General features: G+C 48.5%; 2 protein-coding genes across 2 annotated transcripts; one reads left to right on the top strand and one right to left on the bottom strand.

Annotated features, from left to right (window-relative positions):
* The first annotated feature begins 3083 nt into the window (after positions 1–3083).
* Positions 3084–6230, top strand: CCDC85B (coiled-coil domain containing 85B). Its single transcript, XM_081968281.1, has one exon. It carries the CDS (start codon positions 3250–3252, stop codon positions 3916–3918), a length of 669 nt encoding a protein of 222 aa, XP_081824407.1. The 5' UTR covers positions 3084–3249; the 3' UTR covers positions 3919–6230.
* Positions 6231–10388: 4158 nt separating this feature from the next.
* FOSL1 (FOS like 1, AP-1 transcription factor subunit) lies at positions 10389–21690 on the bottom strand. Its single transcript, XM_081968003.1, has 4 exons — positions 21514–21690; positions 15819–16064; positions 14070–14177; positions 10389–12841 (listed from the first exon to the last, which is right to left on the bottom strand). The coding sequence occupies exons 1-4, from the start codon at positions 21613–21615 to the stop codon at positions 12356–12358; spliced, it is 942 nt and encodes a 313-aa protein (XP_081824129.1). The 5' UTR covers positions 21616–21690; the 3' UTR covers positions 10389–12355.
* Positions 21691–24007: the final 2317 nt, after the last annotated feature.

Genomic DNA, 24007 nt, shown 5'->3' with positions numbered 1-24007 from the left:
CCTTGACTCAGCCCTCCATCCTTCCAAGGTCGATAAAATGAGGACCCGGATTGTTGGGGGCAAGAGGCTGACTCTGTAAACCGCTTAGAGAGAGCTATAAAGCACTGTAAAGTGGTATATAAGTCTAAGGCTACTGCTATTGTCCTTCCTTCCTTCCTTCCTTCCTTCCTTCCTTCCTTCCTTCCTTCCTTCCTTCCTTCCCTCCCTCCCAATGGTTAAAATGCAGTTTTGCAAACTTAATTCTGCCCACTGCCAGTAGTTCGATCCTGACCGGCTCAAGGTTGACTCAGCCTTTCATCCTTCTGAGGGTCATTAAAATGAGGACCCAGATTGTTGGGGGCAAGAGGTTGACTCTGTAAACTGCTTAGAGAGGGCCAAAAAGCACTGTGAAGCTTTTAAGTCTAAATGCTATTGCTATCTTCCTTCCTTCCTTCCTTCCTTCCTTCCTTCCTTCCTTCCTTCCTTCCTTCCTTCCCAGTGGTTTGAATGCAGCATTGCAGGCTAATTCTGCCACTGCCAGCAGTTTGATTCTGACCGGCTCAAGGTCAACTCAGCCTTCCCTCCTCCGAGGTCAGTACAATGAAGACCCAGATTGTTAGGGGTCAAGAGGCTGACTTTGTAATCCGCTTAGAGAGGGCTGTAAATCACTATGAAGTGGTATATAAGTCTACAGGCTATTGCTATTGCCCCTCCAAACAGACCCATAGAAAACTGGGTTTAAGGGGAAATTTATTTCTGACCGACTCGCCCATCAAGCTAAACCTGGTTTGCGATGGTCCAACCCTTGGATTTTAAGAAATCAAGATCTGGGATCGAATCCCGCAAAGTAAGACAAGGCTCACCTAACACAAAGGTTGATAGGCAGGAAGTGCGAGAGCCAGCCAAGTATGGCGCCAATGAGTCAGAGCCCACAAAATGCAAAGGAAATTACTTCTCCTTGGAGCCTTGATTCCCACAACCTCCTTCCTGAACCCGTTGGCAGAGTTCACACGACCCAAGCCTGCACAGGCCAAGCCACAAACCGCAGGATGTGGCAACCTCGCCCCTTCTCCAGCCTCTTTTGGAGACCCAAGCCCAGAAGCCACGACCCCTCGATGTCCCCCCCCTGTTGTGCCCCGTGTCTTCAAGCAAACTGGCTTGCCCACAACAGGCCAAGGTTACCAGTCCTTCCTTCCATCGCAAACGGAATCCTAACCCTCCGATTGTCCTTTTCGCACTCCCCATCAGGGCAAGCGTTCTACGGCAACAACCCCCCCCATGACACACCCACACTCCATCCCCACCCCACGCTCCCTGCCCCAACCCCGCATCCCTGTACGGAAACCACGGAGGGGGTGGAGGATGGAATCCGCTTGCCAACCTGCAGAAGTCTGCGGAAGGGGCGCAGACCCCGGAGTGGGCGGGTGGGCACAGAAGAACCCCCTAATCCGGCCTGCCAACCCAAGAGAAAGGGTGCAAGCTGGCTCCGTTTCCACCTTACCCACGCCCCCTGCCCCAACCCCGCATCCCTGCGCAGAAACCACGGCGGGGGTGGACGGAATCCGCTTGCCAAGCTGATGGGAGGAAGCCAAGGGGGTCCCAGGCCCCGGAGTGGGTGGGTGGGTGCGGGAGAACCCTTAATCCGTATGGCAACCGGGGAAGGTTGCAAGCCAGCTCCGTTTCCCTCCCACCCACCCACTCCCCAATTTTCCCGGCGATGCTTTTTCCCTCCCGCCATCCTTTGCATGCAAGGCAGCTCCGTTTTCTCCCACCTACCCACGCCCCTTGCCCCAACCCCGCATCCCTGCGTGGAAACCACGGGGGGAGGGGGGGATGGAATCCATTTGCCAGGCTCTTGCCAAGCTGCTGGAGGCTGGCAGGGGGTCCCAGGGGGTCCCAGTCCCCAGAGTGTGCAGGAGTACCGTCAATCTGCATTGCAACCGGGGAAAGAGCGCAAGACAGCTCCGTTTCCCACCCACCCACGCACCCACTCCCCAATTTTCCCCGGCTTGGAGAAGTCAGCGATGCTTTCCCAGCCGCCTGCCCGCCCCTCTTTGCATGCACGCGCCCCCCTTGCCAAGCTGCAGAAGGTTGCTCGGGGGTCCCAGATCCCGGAGTGGGTGGGTGAGTGGGTGGGTGCAGGAGAAACTTTAATCAGGATTGCAACCGGGGAAAGGGCACAAGGTCCCTTCCAACTCTGTTATTCTATTCTATTCTATTCTATTCTATTCTATTCTATTCTATTCTATGCTTCTATCCTATTTCTCCTATTTCTATTCTATTCTATTCCTTATAATATCCTATCCTATTTCTCCTATTTCTAGTCTATTCTATTTCTCCTATTTCTATTCTATTCCTTATGTTATTCTATTCTATTCTATTCTATAATCTATTCTATTCTCCTATTCTATTCTATTCTTCTATTCTATTCTATTTCTCCTATTTCTATTCTATTCTATTGTTTTTCTTATTCTATTCTATTCTTCTATTCTATTCTATTTCTCCTATTTCTATTCTATTGTTTTCTTATTCTATTCTATTCTATTCTATTTTATTCTATGCTTCTATTTTATTTCTCCTATTTCTATTCTATTCTATTCCTTATAATATCCTATCCTATTTCTCCTATTTCTAGTTTATTCTTTTCCTTATTCTATTCTTTCCATTTCTATTCTATTCCTTGTATTATTCTATTCTATTCTATTCTATTCTATTCTATTCTATTCTTCTATTCTACTCTATTTCTCCTATTTCTATCCTATCCTATCCCAGTTCTCCTATTTCTATTCTATTCTATTGTTTTCCTTATTCTATTCTATTCCTCCTGTTCTGTTCTATGCTAAGCTATGCCATTCCGTTTCCCCCACCCACCCACCCACTCCCCAATTCCCCCCAGCTTGGAAAAGCCCAGCGATGCTTCCCCACCCCGTCACCCCCGCCGCCGCCGTCCTCCCCCTCTCCCAGCCTCTCTCCCCCACCCACCCACCCACTTTCCACCGACAGGGCATCCTTCCCCCCCCCAAATCCCCCAAACCCCCAGCCCCTCCTCCTTCCTCCCCCCTCCTCCGCCGCGCAGGCGCCCTTCTCCCTCCGCTGCACCTGCCTGTGGCCGGCGGAGGCGCAGCGCCCGGTGCCGGAGGAGGAGGCGGCTGGCGAGAGATCCCGAGGCTCCTCCGCCCGCGCCGCCTTGCAAAGATGCCGCTGCCCGGCGGGCGGGCTGAGCGCTCGGCTTCCCCTCCGCTTTGCACCGGCCGGGGCTGAAGCCCAGCGATGCTCCCGGCTGCCCCGCCGCCTCCTCCGTCCTCCGATGCCGCCGCCGCTGCCCAGGAGGAGGAGGAGGCGGAGGACCTGTCCGGCTGCAGCAAGGAAGAGCTAGTGCGGCGGCTGCGGCGGGAGGAGGCAGAGAAGCTGGCGGCGCTGGTGCAACGGGGCCGGCTGATCCAGGGCGTCAACCGGCAGCTCCAGGAGCACCTGCGCGAGATCCGCGAGCTCAAAGCCGTCAACGGGCGGCTGCAGGGCGAGAACCGGGAGCTCCGCGACCTCTGCTGCTTCCTGGACGAGGACCGCCTGAAAGCCAAGCGCCTGGCCCGCCACTGGCAGCTCTTCGGGCACCAGGCGGCGCAGGGGCTCCGCGACGAGGTGGCCGGTTGTCTCCGTAAGCTGGCGGGCTTGGAAGGGCTGCAGGAGAGGCTGGCGCAGGATAACCTGGAGCTGAAGGAGCTCTGCTTGGCCCTGGAGGACTGCGCCGCCTCCGCCGCCTCTTCTTCCTCCTCCTCCTCTGCCAACGCCGCCCGGCCCGATGCCAGCCCCAGCCCGGGAGGAGGGTCGTCGGAACTCAGCCTGCCTTGCGGACCTCGCGATCTGGGCGACGGCAGCTCCAGCACCGGCAGCGTCGGCAGCCCCGATCAGCCTCATCCTTCTTGCTCGCCCGACGAGTGAAGCTGGGGCTGCCCCGGACGGATGGCAGCCTGGATGGAGCGTGGGAAGAAGCAGAGGAAGAAGGATGGGAGGCAGGAGATGAGGGGGGGGGAGGCATCCAACCAACCCACCAACCCCCCCTTGCCCCGTATTTAATTCCCATCCCAAGGCGGAATTGCTGCCAACGCAGCCAGCTTCTGGATCACACAGGACTCCTGGGCAGGGATTATTTTTTAATGTAGAAGGCGTAGCATAGCAAGGCCGTTTGGGGATGCTGGCACCCGCAGGATGGTTAACCTCTAGAGTTTCTGATCTCCCCCCCCCCCCAAAAAAAAGGGATCATTCAAATGATCTGGGGATCATTCGAACCCGCGCTTGGATGGGGTAAAGGCGGCTGGACAGAAAAAGCAGAGAAGAAAATCAGTCCTCCTTTCACTCATCTACAGGAGGAATTTTGGTGGATAAATCCCCTTGGAAGAAGAAAAGTAGCAAGGTTTGGGGTCTCGCAGGAGTCTTTGGAAAAGCACCCCTTGGCTTAAACGTGGCCTGGTAGTGGCCTTTTGCCTCCCCCCCACCAATCCGCCACGCCTTTCCCGACTTCCTCCATCGAGATCAGAAATGCTGTTGCACGTCCTCTGGGTGGCCTACCCTGCAGGGCGGTTGTTGGGGCGGGGGGGGGGAAGGCGAAACCAACGAGGAGAAATCGGCCTGCACTCTGCATTTTTCCTGCAGGGAAAAACGAGCTCGACATCCGACGACGAAGAAGCTTGCGAATTTGGGGGAGAGGTTTGCAAAGGAAGGAAACACTGTTTTGTAGTTTTATTCTCGCTGTCCCGAATTGGGCGATTCACGAATGTAGTTTTTTCCTGAATTTGGACAGGATTGGTGGAGGGGGGGGGAAAGGGGTGTCCGATTCCCTTGGGACAATTCTCCCTGCCGTTTTTTGATTTCCCCGTTTTAATTCCCGCAAGAACAAGATCCCAGGAACCCCGCAAAGAGATCCCGGACTCCAAAAAGGACTTTTTAAAGGCGACTGAATTTGTTCTGATTATTATTATTTTTTTGATTACGAGACGATGGGATCATACATAAAACAACGGATTAAGCGACGGAAACATGGGGTGCCAAATGTGATCAAAACTGCAGCCGTGTTGAGTGACAGCACCTTGCGCAGAGCTTGGGGGGGCAGGAAGTACAAATTTGGGGTGCGTTGTTGTGTGGGGAAGGATAAACTCCGCTTCTCCATCCACCCACCTACTGAGATCCCGTACTGGGGGGCACAAAAATTGCCAAAACTATTTCAAAATGTAATTCCGTGGCTTAAAGATTTGAGCCATGCCGAGGTTTGAACGTCAAACGGGGTGGGGGAAAATGGGAATTTTATGGGTGCCTTTTGTGATGCAAAGATGCCCCCAGTTTTAAGAATTTGGGCGCAGCACCGTGGGTGGCTGGGCCTTCTCTTAAGCCGAAATGGATCGCTGCACTGAGTTCTGATCGCTAGCGTTTCAAATCTTCCTTGTTTTCCATGCCCCTTCTACCCAGGGAAACCTAAGGAAGGAGTAGGGTGGGCTTTGAATTTCGATAGAATATATGCGTGGGTCCCCACCCTTTTTCTTTCTTTCCGATGAGCAATATTTCAAAAAAAATAATAATAATCCAGCTTTGGTAACCCCAAAGGTGGAGCTTTAAAGGAGGGTGGTCTGAGGAACTCCTTGCCACTTGGTTCGTGTGCCAAAATGGAATTTTTTTAATGCAGACGATGGTATGGGGTTTATTATTCTGGTTGCAGATGCTGAGTGACATCCCCCCCTCCCTTTCACATGACTCCCTCCCGGCAACCGTCGTAAATATGAGTCTGTTACCAAGGCTCTGAATGTTGACCCCGTATCCACGGAGATGCTGCAATGGTTATAAGTGTGAAATACGATCGTAAGTCACTTTGTTCAGTGCCGTCGTCACTAAATGAGCCCAGGACTGCCTGTAATCACAGAACGTTGGTGTCCCGAAAAGAGGCCTGAGTGGGTTGGTTTTTTTGTCCTTTTAAAACCGAAATTAAATAATATGTTGAAAAAGGCCGATTGCCAAAATTCCTCTTGTTGTATTGCCAATTCCCCCCCCCCCACAAGCCGCGAGCGAAGCTGAGTGGCAGGATTTATTTTATTTTCAAGAGGAAACAACATCTGGTTGGATTGATAACGCCTGGAATCCCGAGCTCGGACAAAGGAAAAAGAGGCCCCTTAAATAATCTTTTTTGGGGAAAAAAACCAAACAAAGGAAGGTCGCAATTCTTCCTCTTGAAAACTGAGAATGTTAATAAATCTCTTAAAAACTGATCAGTTGGAAGGGAGAATTTATTTGAGGCTGGATTTGCATTATTCCCCCTGGAATGGGTCGCAGATAATGGGGATCGTAGCATTTAGACAAGAAAAAAGCCAAATGCACAGGTACAGTATAGGAGAGGTGGTACTTGGCTCAGCGGCGGTAACTTGGAGATGGGTCTTGGAGTCCTAGTGAGCTGCCGAAAAAGCCAACAAAATTCTAGGCTGTGTCAACAGAGGGATAGAATAAAGATCATGTGAAGTGTTAATATCACTTTATAAGGCCTTGGTAAGGCCACACTTGGAATACGGCATTCAGTTCTGGTCCCCATGATGTAAAAAAAGATGCGGAGACTCTAGCAAGAGTGCAGAGAAGAGCAACCAAGAGGATTAGGGGACTGGAGGCTAAAACATATGAAGAACGGTTGCAGGAACTGGGTATGTCTAGTTTAATGCAAAGAAGGACCAGGGGAGACATGATAGCAGTCTTCCAATATCTCAGGGGCTGCCCCAAAGAAGAGGAAGTCAAGCTATTCTTCAAGGCACCTGAGGGCAGGACAAGAAGCAATGGGTGGAAACTAATCAAGGAGAGAAGCAACTTAGAACTGAGGAGAAATTTCCTGACAGTGAGAACAATTAATCAGTGGAACAGAAGTTGCCTCCAGAAGTTGTGAATGCCCCAACACTGGAAGTCTTTAAGAAGATGTTGGATAGCCATTTGTCTGAAACGGTATAGGGTTTCCTGCCTAGGCAGGGGGTTGGACTAGAAGACCTCCAAGGTCCCTTCCAACTCTGCTATTGTATTCTTGTATTTTTGTAAGTGTTTAATATCTCTTGGTAAGGCCCCACCTGGAATACAGCATCCAGTTTTGGTCGCCACAATATAAAAAAAAAAGATGTGGAGACTCTAGAAAGAGTGCAGAGAAGAGCAACAAAGATGATGAGGGGACTGGAAAATAAAACATATTAAAAAGTTGCAGGAACTGGGTATGTCTAGTTTGATGAAAAGAAGGACTAGGGGGGACATGAGAGCATCTTCCAATATTTGAGGGCTGCCCCAAAGAAGAGGGGAGGGTCAAACTATTCTCCAAAGCACCAGAAGGCAGGAAAAGGCAGGAGAGAAGCTTGGAATTAAGGAGAAATCCCTTGACTATTAATCGGTGGAACAGCTTGCCACCAGGAGTTGTGAATGCTCCAACACTGGAGGTTTTTAAGAAGAGATTGGACGGCTATTGGTCTGAAATGGTGTGGGGTCTCCTGCTTGAGCAGGAGGTTGGACTAGAAGTCCCTTCCAACTCTGTTATTCCAAGCGAAGAACAGGGTTGGAAGAGACCTTGGAGGTCTTCTAGTCCAACCCCTGCTCAAGCAGGAGACCCTGCACCACACCTGTCCAACTTTGGCAGATTTAAGAGGAGGAGGAGGAGATGTTATCCATTCAGTTGTATCCGACGCCTGGCAATTCTATGGGCCAGGTAGGTTTCCCCATATCTTCCAGATGCCGGCCACATGACTACGGCTTTGAAATGGAGAAGAGCACCGCCCCCTAGAGTCGGGAACAACTAACACATATGTGCGAGAGGAACCTTAAGGTCCCTTTCCCACTTCATTTTTAGCCGGTACGAATCGAAATAGGGGTTCGGTTTGGGCGTCCCCCGTTTAACGAACACAACACTGTTGAGGGTTTACGAGTGGGTGGAAAGCTGCCAGCAAACTGAAGAGCTTCACATACACAACAGCCCAAGGCAAAGCCAACCGTCCTGCTTTGTTCAGAATCTTTTTGGGTTCAGCCCAAGATGTGTCATTCGGCATCTGAGCAGCGGTCACCAACTGCTGGTCTGTGGAGAAAATATTTGGTGGTCCACCCAAATCAGGGGTCCTCAAACTATGGCCCCTGGGACGGATACGTGCAATGGACGCTTGTGTTGCTGCAGAGAGTCTCCCCCTTTGGGGTCTTTTTGTGGGGGTCGGAGGGGGGCAGAAATTCCGACTTGGGGTCTGCTTTGGTCTCCTTATGGGGGGCTTTGGGCGAAGGCTGGAGGGAAGCGCCGCTGGTGGGGAAGAGCCGGAGGGCCTCGTTCCAGTGGGACTGCATCACAGCCTGGAACTGGCTGACCATCTCAGCCCGCTGAGCCTCCAGGCGCCGGGACCTGGCCTTGCAGTCCCGCAGGTCTTCCCTCTGCTTGGAAAGCCCATGCTGGTAGTCCTCAGTGAGGTGCCTCTACTGAACCTCCTTCTTGGTCAGATCCAATTTGAACTGAGCTGTTTTGCCAACTCTTTCTCCTGGTGGCTGCTTAGCTCCAGCAACGGCTTCCTGTTGGGGCCCTAAGGAGCCCAGGTGGGCAGGTGAGGAGTGGCTGGGAGGGGAGAGCCGAGTAAAGGACGATGAGGTGCCCCTCAATGTGAGTGACATCGAATTGGCCACGCCCACCCAGTCACATAACCACCTAGCCACGCCCACCCAGCCGGTCATTAGGCAGATCACATTAGTGGTCCGCGGTATTTAAAATTATGAATTTAGTGGTCCCCGAGGTCCGAAAAGTTGGTGACCCCTGCTCTGGAGGATGGCAAAAGCAGGAACCACGGCTGTTTGCAAAATCACAACTGAACGGGGCCACAAAGAGACCTTCCTGGCACTTCCTGCCCAGCCTGGATGGAGACAAAGGGTCTCCCAGCCAGGAAACAGGTGGCCGGATCCTAGTTTTGGATAAAGGAAATTTTTACCGTCCACGTGACCGGATGGAGAGATTCCTTGGTCGGCCTTTTGGGATTCCTGACGTAGTTAGATCAAAATGAAAACGGTTAATCTGAGTTGGGAAAGGAGAAAGAGGCAGATTAAAGGCAGCAGAAAGTGTGCTTGTGTGTGTGTGTTTTTTTCCCCTCGACCTGTGAGAGTCCACATTCACACAACCTGTTCGACCCGGGGATCATCATTTCCTGGCTTTGCAAAACAACACGCAAATTGTAATGTAGGCCAGCGGGTTGGATTCTCGCCCCCAAATCTGAACTATTATTTATTTGATTTCTTCAGTTTGTCAACCATGGAGGGAAGAAGAAGTATCAATAGAAACATGGACATGAACGAAAGAAATGGGGACAAATAAATGGGGACAGTAGGACGTTAAACACGCTGGTGGGCTTATGCACGGCCCCTTTACGGACCTCTTAGGAATGGGGTGAGGTCCACGGTGGACAGTTTGAGGTTGAAGCTGTGGGGGGTTTGAGGATGTAACAACGGAGTCGGGTACAGCATTCCAGGCGTTGACCACTCTGTGGCTGAAGTTGTATTTTCTGCAGTTAAGTTTGGAGCAGTTTACCTTGAGTTTGTATCGATTGTTTGCCCGTGTGTTATTGAGGTTGGAGCTGAAGTAGTCATTGACAGGTAGGATGTTGTAGCAGACAATTTTGTGTACTGTGCTTAGGTCAGATTGCAGGTGGCTTAATTCCAGATTGTCCAAGCCCAAAAATTTGGAGCCTGGTGGCATAAAGGATTCTACGGTGAGCAGAGGAGTGGAGGACTCTTCTCGTCAAATACCTCTGGACTCGCTCGATTGTATTAATGTCCGATATACAGTGTGGATTCCAGGCAGACGAGCTGTATTCGAGGATTGGTCTGGCAAAGGTTTTGTATGCCCTAGTTAGCAATACAAGGTTACTGGAGAAGAAGCTTTGCAAAATTAGGTTAACAACTCTTCTTGCCTTTTGGGCAATGCTGTTACAGTGAGCTCTGGGGCTTAGATAATTTGAGATGAGTACTCTTAGGTCCTTGACAGAGTGAGTCTACCAGGTCGTATCTTCCCAGCTTATATTTTTATTGCCAATGTGTAGGACAGAGCATTCGTTAGTTAGAACTAAGTCGTATTTTCTAGCTACTCGGGAAAACTGGTTGTGCGAATGCGGCCAGAAACAGGGAACCTTGAGCGGATAAATTTTTTGAAAAAGTTTCTGCAAAATGTCTGGCTTTTATCCATCACTTTGTTTCCTTGGCTGGCCACCCCCACAAGAAATCCACTCTTTGCTTGATCGCCCCGAGCTGAAAAAGCTCACACCCACAGAGACACAAAAACCACACACACACACACTCCTGCTGCAATAGTGTTTGTTTTTAATGAGTCCCATTTTTCCAAATAAACATTTAATCCCAAAGTTCCTTGCGCAGATTTTTTTTTTATTTAAAAAAAAAGGAGAAGGCCTCCCAACACAGACAGGGAAAAAGGCGTGAAAGTGATGGGAAACATGCTTTTTTTTTTTTTGGCAATGCTAGAACTTAACAAAAGTTTTCGACTCAGTTGGAATTACGGCATTGGTTCCTGGCTGTGATTTTCCTTGGAAAAAGATCATTTCTATCGTGGACAAATGAGTCGAAAGGCTTGTTTTTTTGTTTTTGCTTCTCTGGTCCGTTTGAAATTTCCTTTTGAAACGGATTACACAGGACGGAATATTGTTCAGCCTGATTGGGCATTAAAGTGTCACCAATTTACGGCAGTCAGCTCTGCGGGCAGCTAGTCCTCATGAGGTTTTAGGCGCAAATCGGCAGAGGCAAAGCACCGATCGGATTGGACTTTGCGGTTAATGGGATAGTCTTCAGTTTGCAGCCATCCTTTGGGCAAGTCTTCGAAGCTACGACGGCCCTGAAAAGAGGGACCGATGGACTGGTCCTCGTAGTTAACGACCGTGGCAATGCCCCCGTCGTCCCGTGATCTGAATTCAAGTGCTTGGCGCAATTGGCGTGTGTTTATGATGGTTGCAGCGTTTCCAGAGTCACAGGATCGCCGGGGAATTCCTTGTGTGTCGAATCGCACTTGGCCATATTAAAGTTCAATTTAATTCATTTCCTGGCCGTTTTTTCACCAGCGAAATCAACGGGGAAGCTGGACTCGCTTAATGACCGCATGATTCATATAACAATGGCAACGATTGGCTTAGCAACCACATCGGGTGTGACTTACTTAACCGCTGCCTTCCTTAGCCATGGAGACGGCGGTCATAAGTTGAAAGCTATCATTTTTAGATGCAATTCTCCGTGGAATCTTTACATCTTTCCATTTTCCAAAACGATTCTCCTACGCTTAAGATAGTATTCCTGGCCAAACCAACAGAGTTCATGAGGTCTAGCAGCAATGTTTGGTTTATTTTCAAGAAAAAGTAAGCCAAAAGAGGTGGGGGGAGGGGGAGAATACCCAACCTATCTAAAACAACACATCTGGGATTGTTTCCAGCCCTGTGAATTACTGCAGGTTTTCAACATATGTTTAAAAAAAAAAACAAAGTTTACATAATAAAAAATAGATAAATTTATCCCTCGCTGATCTCTGATGGTAAGTTCTGTGCTTGCCGTTCTTTATTTATATTTAAATGTCCCCCTAAACGCCGATTAAGTCCCATGAGGTTTGAAGACACCAAAAAAATGACAATATATCAAAAATCAACCAGCAGCATCTAAAACGGCACAAAACCATCACAGCTTTGTCTAAACTTCCCTTGTAAGGTAACTTTCATGAGGTGTCAGGGGAAAAAAAGGAAAAAAAATGTGTATGTTTACAACAATATACAGTATATCCAACCAGCTTCAGTTCTGGACAATCTACGTCCCACATCATTCCGGCGGTCATCGTAGAAAAATAAATCTATATTCGTCTTAAATTTCTCTTCTTGGTTTAAAAAATACAGGACATTTAAAGTGAAAAACGACTTTAAAACGGTGCATTTTTTTTGTTTGTTTCTTGAACATGATTGAAGGACCCAAAAACTCCCGCTTGTTTTCCAGAAAGAGGATGTCAAAAGAAAAAAAAAAGGTCAGTCTTGAGGACTAGCCACTTGGCCCGCATAAAGGCGAGGGCAAGGGCAACAGGAAGAGATATTTTAGTGTTTCGCGAAAGAACACAACCCTGGTTGGAATGCGGGGCTTTTCCAGACCAAAGGAAAAAGAGGCTCCTGGCTGGTCTTGAGGACTAGAAACCCGATGCCTGCGTCTGGGCGGGGAAAGCAGGAGTCCTGTAACTTCGGTTGGAAACCGGGGTCACAAAGGGAATCCAAAGGGAATTGGGCGTAGCCAGGAAGGACGGTTAATCCTTTGACAAGCCCCCCCCCCCCGTCCCCAAAACGGGGACAAGGTTCGAGACAGCCCATCCGAGGCCGTTTCCTCAAAGTGCCAGCAAAGTGGGGGAATTGAGGGAATCTGAGGAGTGGTCTCCACTGCTGCTCCTTCGGTGGGCGGAGGAGCAGGGCTCGGAGGGGAAGCCAGACCCCGAGGGCCCGTCGGGGTCCCCCGGCGCTGGGTAGGTGAAGACCAGGCTGGGGGTGAAGGGGGTGAATGATGGGGTGGACATGAGGGTAGGGGTATGCAGGGACTCGGGCTCCAGCAGGCCGCTGGGAGGCAGGGTGATGGTAGGGGGAACCGGGGCCGCCCGGCGAGAGCCACGCTGGGGCCCTGGGGGTGACTCGTGCTTCTCCGGCGGTTCAACCGGGCGGCGGTAGCAGCCCCCCTCCTCTTCTCCGGAGGATTCTTCCAGGATCTTGCAGACAGGATGATGGGCTTCCAGAACTAACTCCAAACGATCTTTCTGTTTCTGTAATTCGGCAATTTCTTTCCGGAGAACTGATTGCTCAGCTTCCAGCTGGTCCGTTTCCTGGGGAGGGGGAGGATAAAGAAAAGAGGGGAAGGGGCTTAGATTTGAATCCGGAAGGAGATCAGATCCTTTTTGACGTTTTGGGGAGGTTGGGGGGGCGGGGGGCTTCCTAGCGAAGAGATTTGAAAAAAAAAAAATAGGCCGGATAATTGTTGGACCGGGATGTACCTGTATTGTTGGACTTCATTGAGTGTTTTCAAAGGTACGATGGAGAATAAGAAAACAATACGATAGTAAAATTAGAATGGAATAGAATAGAGGAAATAATATAGAATAGGAAAAAAAAATAGAATAGAGAATATGGAATAGAATAGAAGTAGAATTCAATAGAATAGAACAGAATTCAATAGAAATAGAGTAGAATAGAATAGAAATAGAATAGAATAGAAATAGAATAGAATTCAATAGAAATAGAATAGAATAGAAATAGGATAGAATAGGATAGAATTCGATAGAGATAGAATAGAATAGAAATAGAATAAAATAGAATTCGATGGAGATAGAATAGAATAGAAATAGAATAGAAATAGAATAGAAATAGAATAGAAATAGAATAGAAATAGAATAGAAATAGAATAGAAATAGAATAGAATAGGAGAATATGGAATAGAGAATTTGATAAAAATAGAATAGAATAGAAATAGAATAGAAATAGAATAGAAATAGAATAGAAATAGAATAGGAATAGAATAGAAATGAAATAGAATAGAATTCAATAGAAAGAATAGAATAGAAATAGAGTAGGATAGAAATAGAATAGAATAGAATAGAATAGAATAGAGCTGGGAGGGACCTTGAAGGTCTTCTAGTCCAACCCCCTGCTCAGGCAGGACACCCTATATTATTTTTTAGGTTCAGATTACTTAGTTTAGAGTTTAGGGTTAGGGTGCCATTGGAAGGAAGGCGACATTCACAAGAAGAATGGCTACTGCTCATTTGTTGCCTGTCCTGATTAACCTGGTTACCAAAGGAGCCCGTTTCGCAAACCCGGGACTACAAACCAGAATTATACCAGCCCCCACCCAACCCCAGGAACTGACTCAGGGCCCCCTTCCCCAAATCCCCCATATGAAAACAAAACCCTTCACTGGAACGACCCCCACCTATCCTTTGTAAGCACAGGTTGCAAGGCCCGGAAAGGACGTCATCAGAGGTCATCCAGACTGACCCCCACTGTGCCCGTTGCAGACCGCTGTGCGAATGCCCTTAAATGTTGCCTCGAACGTACCGCTTGCAATGTGTCGGTCAGCTCTTTGCGCCGATTGCGGCATTTGGCGGCTGCCAGTTTGTTGCGTTCCCTCCGTAATCGCCGTCGCTCGTCCTCTTCCGGAGTCAGCTGCAAAGGAGAGTCCGGAGTTCACAACTACACAACCACAAACCGACCGTTTCCACCACAGCACAAAGCACAACACAACCCTGCATGCAACACACACACACACACACACACCCCCCTCCAAGAAACCAAGATACAGGTAGTCCTCAACCTACAACTTACGTTCATTTAGCGACTGTTCAAACTTAGAACGGCCCTGAAAGTGACTTACAACCGTTCCTCGCACTTGACCACTGCGGATGCTTGGCCACTGGCTCATATTTATGACAGTCGCAGCATCCCGGGGTCATGTAGTCCCCTTTTGCGACCTCCTGACAAGCAAGCAAGCCAGATTCACTTAACGACCGTGGTTCATTTAACAACTGCAGTGATTCGCTGAACAGCGGTGTCACAAAAAGGTCCTAAAATTGGGTGCGGCTCGCTTAACAACTGCCTTGCTTAGCAGCGCAAAATCTGATCCTAACTGTGCTTGTAAGTTGAGGAGTATTTTTTTGTGGGGGGGTTACACCCCAATTTTTCAAAACCGTTCTTAAGACCAATTCTGGTTGATCCTAGACTGAGCTTCCAGACCGCAAACCAAGATTATGGTGTTATATAAGAAAGGGAGACCACGAATGCAATTTTGGGTGTTCGTTTTTTAAAAAACTTTTTCCAACTTTCAGGATTGGACTACATCTCCCATCGTCCCTGTTCCCCAGCCTGCAGAGACTTGAATTTAAAGGACGCAGGATTGAAACAGAGCCAAAATGAGAGTGGTCCATAGGTCAGCGATCCATCGGTTGGACAGCCATTGGTCTGAAATGGTATATAGCGCTTCCCGCTTGAGCAGGGGGTTGGGCTAGATGGCCTCCAAGCTCCCTTCCATCCCTGTTATTCCAGTTGTGGTTGGTTTGGGGCCTTGGATGGTGATGTCACCGAATGGCCAGCAGGGGGTGCAAAACACCAGGAAAAATCCAAGAGGATTTGGATTTGTCCTGGGTTTATTTATTTTTCCCCACTTTTTTTTTCTCCTCTCCAAACTTTTTTTCTTTTTTAAAATTCTTTTTTGACACAAGTGTGCAAATTGAAGTGCCACACAAGGGGCTGTAAGGAGATATATATGTGTGTGTGTGTTTGTGTGTGTGTTGTATTTGTACTGATAAATAAATAAAGGGAGACTAGTATAGATCTATTTCGAGCTATTTAACTCTCATCAGCTAGCCATACCCTTACTGGGATTTGAACCTGGGCTGTTATATATCTCAGGCAGGAGTCTTAGCCACTAAGCCACAGGATCGCCTCCTTATCAGTTGAGCCAGGGAAATAGGTATTTATTTATCAGTACAAATACAACACAAATATAAAAAGGCAACATTAAAAAAAATAAAAATATGGTTTTCTGCCTGCATGGTCTTCTGTGATGAGCCGAAAGGACAGAAAGAGGGAGTAGTGACCTTCCTCCCATATTTAGGCATACCAGGGGTTGTAACACAAATATATATAAATAAATATATACATACATACATACATACATACATACATACATACATACATACATACATATATATATATATATATACACACACACATATACATATACATATATATATAAAAGGAATGAAATATTCATCGCATGCTTGCGGTGGAGCTTTCCCGGATACTCACGTGCTCTGAGTGACGCCTACGGGGCACTAGGCCTGGGCCCGTAGTGCGAATGACGCCAGGACGGATGCCAGCCGCGTAGTGCGGGAAGCGATACGGCCGGGGGAAAGGAGGGAGTCCCGAGGAGGCACCCATGAGGGACGGCTGCACCATCCACTGCAGATTGTGGCTGGTAGTGATGGTGTTGAGGTTGGGCACAAAGTGGGCAGTTGTTGCGCTGGTCCCGGCTGTGGGATCTGGCTGGAATTTCTGTGAGTGGGGAAGAAAAGAAGGGAGGAGGGAGGGAAGAAAGAAGGAAGGAAAGGAAGGACGGAAAGGAAAGAAGGAAAGAAGGAAGGAAGGAAGGAAGGAAGGAAGGAAACAGGGGAAAAGAAAGAGGAAGAAGTCAAAAAGAAAAGGAAAGGAAGGGTGGGAGAAAGGAAAGAAAGGGAGGAGACAGAAACAAGAAGGGAAGGAAGGAAAGAAGGGAAGGAGGAAGGAAGGAAGGAAAGAAAAAGGAAAACAGGAAGGAAAGAGGGAAGAAAACGGGAAAAGAAAGAGGAAGAAGTCAAAAAGAAAGGGAAAGGGAGGGAGGGACAGAGGAAAGAAAGGTAGGAGACAGAAACAAGAAGGAAGGAAGGAAAGGAGGGAGAGAGGAGAGGAAGAGGAAAGGGAAGGAGTAGCAAAGAGAAGGAGGAAGGGGAAGAAGAGGAAGAAGGAAGAAAGAGGAGAAGAAGAAGGGAAGGGTGGAGGAAGAGGAAAAAGGAGGGAGGAGAAGAGTAAGGAGTAGCAAAGAAGGGGAGGAAGGGGAAGAGGAGGAAGGAAGGAGAAAGAAGGGAGGGTGGGAGGAAGGAAGGAAGGAGGTAGGGAGTAGAAGGAGAAGGAAAGGGAGAGGAAGGAGGCAAGAAGGAAGGAAGGAAGTAAGGAAGGAAGGAAGGAAGGAAGGAAGGAAGGAAGGAAGGAAGGAAGGAAGGAAGGAAATTATACTACTGCCTTCTGGCTGAGTGATAAATATTTCCCCAGTTGCCCAACTAAGAGAAATTCACTTTTGCAAGAAGGCCCTGGGAGGCCCGAAGTAACACAGGATCCTTCAAAATTAATCTTATCAGCCTCTCCCATCTTCCCCGGCCAGGGGGAAGCCCTCTGCGCATGTTCAGAGGGCGCCCCCAGCCATCAGGTGCATCGGAGGTGAAAAGTTCCGTGTTCCAGAATGTGTAATCCGCTTGCCCTTTGCCGTACACTCGCTGACCTAGTTCCCTGGTAGCCTCTGCCTTGCCCTGGAGGCTCTTGGCACGCTTGTGGGTCACGCCCGGCTGTTTGCGTGGGGTGCTGGCGTCATTTCACTGGGCGAGGCGTTCTGAGTGGCGTAAAAAGGCCACGTCTCTTGACCTGCTTCCACACGGGTGGAGACCTTCCGACAAGCCACCATCAAGCTGCCATTGCTTCACCCAAACCTGGATAGGGGTCTCCCCTCTTCAAATGTGTGTTTTATGCCGTCCAGGCTCAAAACAAGACTAGAAGCCCCATCCTCCACAGCAGGTCCCTTCCAACTCTGTCATTCTGTATTCCGACAGGGGGTTGGACTAGAAGACCTCCAAGATCCCTTCCAACTCTGCTATTCTATTCTATTCTATTCTATTGTATTTTATTCTATTCTTTATTTTGATATCCTATCGCATCCTATTCTTTATTCTGATATTCTAATCTATTCTATTCTATTCTCTATTCTCTATATTTTATATTTTATTCTATTCTTTTTAGTCTAGTCTAGTCTATTCCTTATTCTAGTCTATTCCTTACTTTATTCTATCCTATCCTATCCCTTATTATATTCTCTATATTTTATATTCTATTCTATTCAGTCTAGTCTATTCCTTATTTTAGTCTATTCCTTATTATATTCTATTCCATCCTATCCTATTCCTTATTCTATTCTCTATATTTTATATTCTATTCTATTCTATTTAGTCTAGTTTAGTCTATTCCTTATTCTATTCTATCCTATCCTATCCCTTATTCTATTCTCTATATTTTATATTCTATTCTATTCTAATCTAGTCTATTCCTTATTCTAGTCTATTCTATCCTATCCTATCCCTTATTCTATTCTTTATATTCTATTCTATTCTATTTAGTCTAGTCTAGTCTATTCCTTATTCTATTCTATTCTATTCTATTCTATTCTATTCTATTCTATTCTATTCTATCCTATCCCTTATTCTATTCTCTATATTTTATATTCTATTCTATTTAGTCTAGTCTAGTCTACTCCTTACAGTGAATATTGTATTCTCATTCTTATTTCTATTTTATTCTATTAATTTTACTCGTGTATTGCATGGTATTCTTATTTCTATTCTATTCTCTTCCTATCCACCAATCCAAATGAGGACCTTGTACTCATTTTGTTTCCCCAGGTTGTGCAATCACCAGGTATTTACATGACTCCACAATTGTTGTGCGCAAACACAACAGGAAAGGAATGTTTTCCGGCTTGGTTGCGGAGGATTTCAGCAACGGGAGGGTAGGGATTAATTTGGCCTCCGCTAAGGGCAAGTCCGTTTCGCAGCTGCTTCCAGCTTGGAAGGACAAGGGAGTGGAGTGGTTAGAGCCACACACACACACACCTCTGTCGACAACAGCAATTAGTCAAATATGACAAACTCTACAGGGGCAGGAAGATGTCCGTTCTCAACGGAGGGAGAATCCATGGGGGGGGGGGGAGAAGAATGGCTGATTCACAGAGGACGTTGCTCCCGCTAAGGCAAAATGGATCCTCCATGGACAGGAGAAGTCTACCTCTCTAGACCTTTGCTGAAGGTAAAGGAAGGAAAGCCATTGGCAGACAGGCCCTTCTCTGGAAAGCTTGGCTGGCTGAAGCAGCCTTGGGGTGGGGGTGGGAGTTAAAACCCTGGATTTTAAGGTGGGGAAAGAAAGAAACCCCCCAGAAGGATTTTATAGAATACATAATAATAATAATAATAATAATAATAATAATAATAATAATAATAATAATAATAATAATAATAAATAAAATAAAAATAACAACAACAACAACAGAGTTGGAAGGGACCTTAGAGGTCTTCTAGTCCAACCCCCCGTCAGAATCCAGAATGACAGAGCTGCAAGGGACCTTGGAGGTCTTCTAGTCCAACCCCCTGTCAGAATCCTGATTGACAGAGTTGAAAGGGACCCTAGAGGTCTTCTAGTCCAACCCCCTGTCAGAATCCAGAATGACAGAGCTGGAAGGGACCTTGGAGGTCTTCTAGTCCAACCCCCCCGTCAGAATACAGAATGACAGAGCTGGAAGGGACCCTGGAGGTCTTCAGAATCCAGAATGACAGAGCTGGAAGGGACCTTGGAGGTCTTCTAGTCCAACCCCCTATCAGAATAAAGAAAGACAGAGCTGCAAGGGACCTTGGAGGTCTTCTAGTCCAACCCCCTGTCAGAATAAAGAAGGACAGAGCTGCAAGGGACCTTGGAGGTCTTCTAGTCCGACCCCCTGTCAGAATAAAGAAAGACAGAGCTGCAAGGGACCTTGGAGGTCTTCTAGTCCAACCCCTTGCCCAAGCAGGAGACCCTATACTCCCATTTCAGACAAATGGCAGTCAACTTAAAAAAAAGAGACGAGATTTTAAAACCAGATCAGAACGAATTAAAAAAATCAAAAAAAAATCCTTAGCTCCTGTAGAGTTAATGCCAGACTTCAAAGTGCTGGGAACCCAATCCCCTTGCGAGGTAGGCCTGCTCGGGCAGGCCCAGGTACCTATGCCCCCGGGGGTGGGGGGTTGGGGGGGGGAGAAGAGAGATTTCACAAGCCAGGGAAAGGGTGAGAAAAAAAAAACTCCCCAGCCGCTTGGAAACTGGGTCCCAGAAGGGAGTGGCCAACTCTTAAGCTCTGTCTGCAGGACAGGTGACTCTGTTCTGACAAATCTGGCCATGACTCACACTTATGACGCAGCACAAAGAATGGCCTGCCCTTCAAGACGGGGAATCAAACCTCGTTGCCTGAAGCCGATGACTCAGGTATTTGGGGGGAAGGGGGAGTTTGAAAGCAACCTTTTAAAAGTGTAGTAAAAAAAAACCCATTACTCAGCAGGGTTGTGTGCTAAAATGAGGATTTCCCCCCCTTACAAACGCACACAGAACAAAATCCTTGCTGCAGGAAAACACGTTGCCCTGCAAAACGAGCTCTGGAAGGAAGTTAAGCCTTTGAGCCCAGGGAACTCCTTGCCACTAGAAGTCTCGAAGAGATGGGGCACGAAAGGGAGAGGGGTCAGACTAGGAGAAGAGCTTGTTGCTCCGTAAGATTTGGAGGGGGTGGCGAGTTCGACCCTAGGTAGAGGCAGATGTAGGGTTTCCTGCCTGGGCAGGGGGTTGGACTAGATGACCCGCAAGGTCCCTTCTAACTCTGTTAATGTTAATAAGTTTTTTTCCAACCTGACCCAGCATTTTTAAAAAGAGTGTAAAAGGAAATTATTCTCAAAGTTTCCCAAATCTCCCAGCAAACCATGAAATAGGAAAAAGGCCATTGAATGTCACCGAATCCTATTATTTTAAATTTTTTTTCAAGTGACGGCTTTTAGATGAGTGGACTTCAACTCCCAGAATTCCACATGCTGGCTAGGGCATTCTGGGAGTTGAAGTCCACCCAAGCTGACAGCCGCCAAGGTTGAGAAATACCATTTAGGGCAGGAAGAGGTTTAAGATTGAAAATAATTGAAAATATTCACTTGGTGGCATTGCAAAGCTGGCTCCTTCCTCTACTATGCCAGCGTAGGAAGGAAAGAACTGAACCCCCTTCGCAAACCTCGGTTTGACTCTGGTTTGATTGGCTGAACCCCCAGATCAGCAAGCAAATCTTTCCTGGATCAATGCCCCCCTCCCTCTCTTTTAAACTGGATCTTGACACACTTTGCCCCAAAAGGTAGAAGGATCATCTTTCAAATTTAAATCTCAAATAATCTCAGTTAACCCCCTTTTTTACAGCGGATAAAATGGGGGGGGGGGCTTTCCCACAACATCTGGGTTCCAGGATTAAGTAACACACCCTGTGTTTGATTGACAGCTGGACTCCCTGACATGGGTCAACTTCAAGACACGTGAAAAATCCAAATTTTGACCCCTACTTTGACAGCTTGTGCTTGTGGATCAGAAAGGTCGGCGGTTCGAACCCCTAGTACAGAAAGGGTCTCCTACATGAGGAGGGGGTTGGGCTAGATGACCTCCAAGGTTCCCTTCCAACTCTGTTACTGTTAAACCCCCCCCCCCGATTTTTGAAATATTCCAAAATCCACTATTTGAGAGTGGGTTTCCCCCGAAGCCTTCTGACCAGTGCCTCTGAGCGTACACAAAGAGCGGCTTGTCTCTTCCCGCACCCCAAGTTTAGTCCTCGGAAGACGGTTCTCTCCCGGGTAGACTGCAAAGACTAGAATCCCCCCCCGAGCATGTGCAGAGTTCAAAAGAAAGAGGGAAATGGGGAAACGTCTTTTGCCGCTGCGATCCCAGGCGAACCGCGGAGTCTAGACTCCCACCCCCCCCGCCCCACGAGCATGTGCAGAGTTCAAAAGAGAGAGAGGGGGGGGGAGGGAGGGAGGGGGGCAGGGGAAAGTTACTTGCCGCCGCGATCCCAGCCGGAGCGCGGAGTCCAGACTCCCCCCCCCCAATCCCCAGAGCATGTGCAGAGTTCAAAAGAGAGCAAAAGCAAAGGGAAACTTACTTGCTGCTGAGATCCCGGGCGGACTGCGGAGGGCAAGGCGGGTAAACGTGGCCGCGGAGCTGCGGGCGGAGGTGGCCTTCCTCCTCCGTAACCCTTGAACATGTCTAGCCGGCCTCAGCCCCGCCGCCGACGCTCCGATGCCCGAAAGAAGCCAAGCGGCGGCGACCTTGGCCTTTTTTTTTTATGAATGGGGACTCCCGGCGCGGGCTCTTCCACTTGTCTCCAAAGGGACCGAGGGAGGGATTTAAACTTTCCCACCCGCGAACCGGAGGGGGGAACCCCGTACCGAGCAGATCATGAGAGAGGAAAAACTATTTTACATACAAGCCGCCCTTCCACGCCTTCCCACGCCCTCCCGAGGTGAATCCGAAGGGTTTCCCCCAACACGCGTCCCCCCCTACGAGCGGAGGCGGTTGGTTTCTCCCGAGCCGTGAATCACGAGACGATGACGCAGATGCCCTTAAATGGGCTGGTTTCTTCCTGTTTGGCGCGCCGCCTGAAGGATTCCCCTCTCGTGCCGGCTTCGCACGTGCGGGCTTGGCCACCGGTGTTTTTTGGGGTGGGGGGATACAAAAACTGGACGCTTGGGGAGGCTCAGAAGAGAGGGGGTGGGGGAAGAGGCTTTGAGTGCTCTCTACACTCTGCACATGCCCAGAGGCTGCTCTTCTTGCTGAAAAGAGGAAAGTATAACAGATTGACAGAGTTGGAAGGGATCTTGGGGGTCATCTAGTCCAACCCCCTGCCCTAGCAGGAGACCCTACATCTGCCTCTACCTAGGATTGAACTCACAACCTCCTGATTGTGAGCTCCAGCTCTACGCCATGGAGTTGTTTGCATAGGGTCGTCCCCAACTTACAACAATTCACTTAGTGACCAGTTCAGAGTTACAACCGCCCTGAAAAGAGTGATTTTTTCCCCACACTTAGGACCGTTGCTACATCCCCAGGATGAAAATCCAAATGCTCGGCAACTGATTCGTTTTTACGACGGTTTCAGTGTCCCGGCGGTCGGGTGATTCCCCCTTTGGCGACCTCAAAGTCAACGGGGAAAGCCAGACTCGCTTTGCAATGGGGTTCCTCATTTCACGACCGCAGGGATTTGCTTAACGGCGGCGGCCAGAAAAGAATAAGGAATAGAATAGAATATGAGAATAGAATAGAATAGGATTCAGAATAGCATAACATCGCATGGAGAATAGAACAGAATAACAGAGTTGGAAGGGACCTTGGAGGTCATCTAGCCTAACCCCCTGCTCATGCAGGAGACCTGTACTGCGGATTCGAACCCCCGAACCTCGCTTCACAACCATCTGGCTTAACAACAGAAGTTTTGGGGGCTCAGTTGTGGTCGTACATCGAGGATTAACTACCTGTAGTGGAAATCGGGGAGTGGGGGGCAGGTGGGCTTGGGAATAAAGGAAGCGATGGGGGTAACAACTTTCTCTGATGTCCCTTCCCCACTTCCTCTCCTTCATTCTGGGCACGTGTCAACTTATCTGTCTCATCCAAAGGGCCTCGGTACATTCTTCACGGAGGTGACTCAGATCCCACCCAAGGCACCCGAAACGGGGAAATCCCCTAACTTTTCCCCAGTGGGAACTGAGCCAGCTTGCAATCCTAAAGCAAAACGTCCTGAACTCCAGTTTCATTGAAGAAAAAAAAATGGGGGGAAACCTGGTTTCCTGTCCTCCCCCCCCTTTAAAAATCAAATATTTATTATCAGGTCAAATCTGATCTCTCACCTGTCCCCCCCCCCACTTCCTTTTGTCCTTTGGCTTCTACCTGGATTTAAGGCACGTCTTGGCTAATGAAAAGGTGGACCAGGGGGGGACGGGAGAGCAGTGTTTGAATGTTTGAGGGGCTGCCACAAAATAGGGGGGGGGGTTCAACCTGTTGTCTAAAGCACCTGAAGGCAGGACAAGAAGCAATGGGTGGAGATTGGAGAGAGGAGAGAGGAAACGTAGAACTAAGGAGGAATTTATTGACTGTGAGAACAATTAACCCGTGGAACGGCTTGCCACCAGAAGTTGTGGGTACTCCAACACTGGAGGTTTTCAAAAAGAGACTGGAGAACCATTTGTCTGATATGGTCCAGGGTCTTCTGCTCGAACAGGGGTGTTGGACTAGAAGATCTCCAAGGTCTTTTCCAACTGTGTCTGTCCTTCCTTCCCTCCCTCCCTCCCTTCCTTCCTTCCTTCCTTCCTTCCTTCCTTCCTTCCTTCCTTCCTTCCTTCCAAAAAAGAAAGGTTTTAAGAAAAAAATTGGACAACCACTTGTCTGAAATGGTAGTGGGTCTCCTGCTTGAGCAGCGGGTTGGACTAGAAGACCTCCAAGGTCCCTTCCAACTCTGTCCTTCCTTCTTTCCTTCCTTCCCTTCCTTCCTTCCAAAAAAGAAAGGTTTTAAGAAAAAATCTGGACAACCACTTGTCTGAAATGGTAGTGGGTCTCCAGCTTGAGCAGCGGGTTGGACTAGAAGACCTCCAAGGTCCCTTCCA

This window comes from Natrix helvetica (genome assembly GCF_964273705.1).
Source record: "Natrix helvetica genome assembly, chromosome: 16".
Taxonomy (NCBI): Eukaryota; Metazoa; Chordata; class Lepidosauria; order Squamata; family Natricidae; genus Natrix; species Natrix helvetica.
This window is presented reverse-complemented; position numbering and strand designations above follow the sequence as displayed.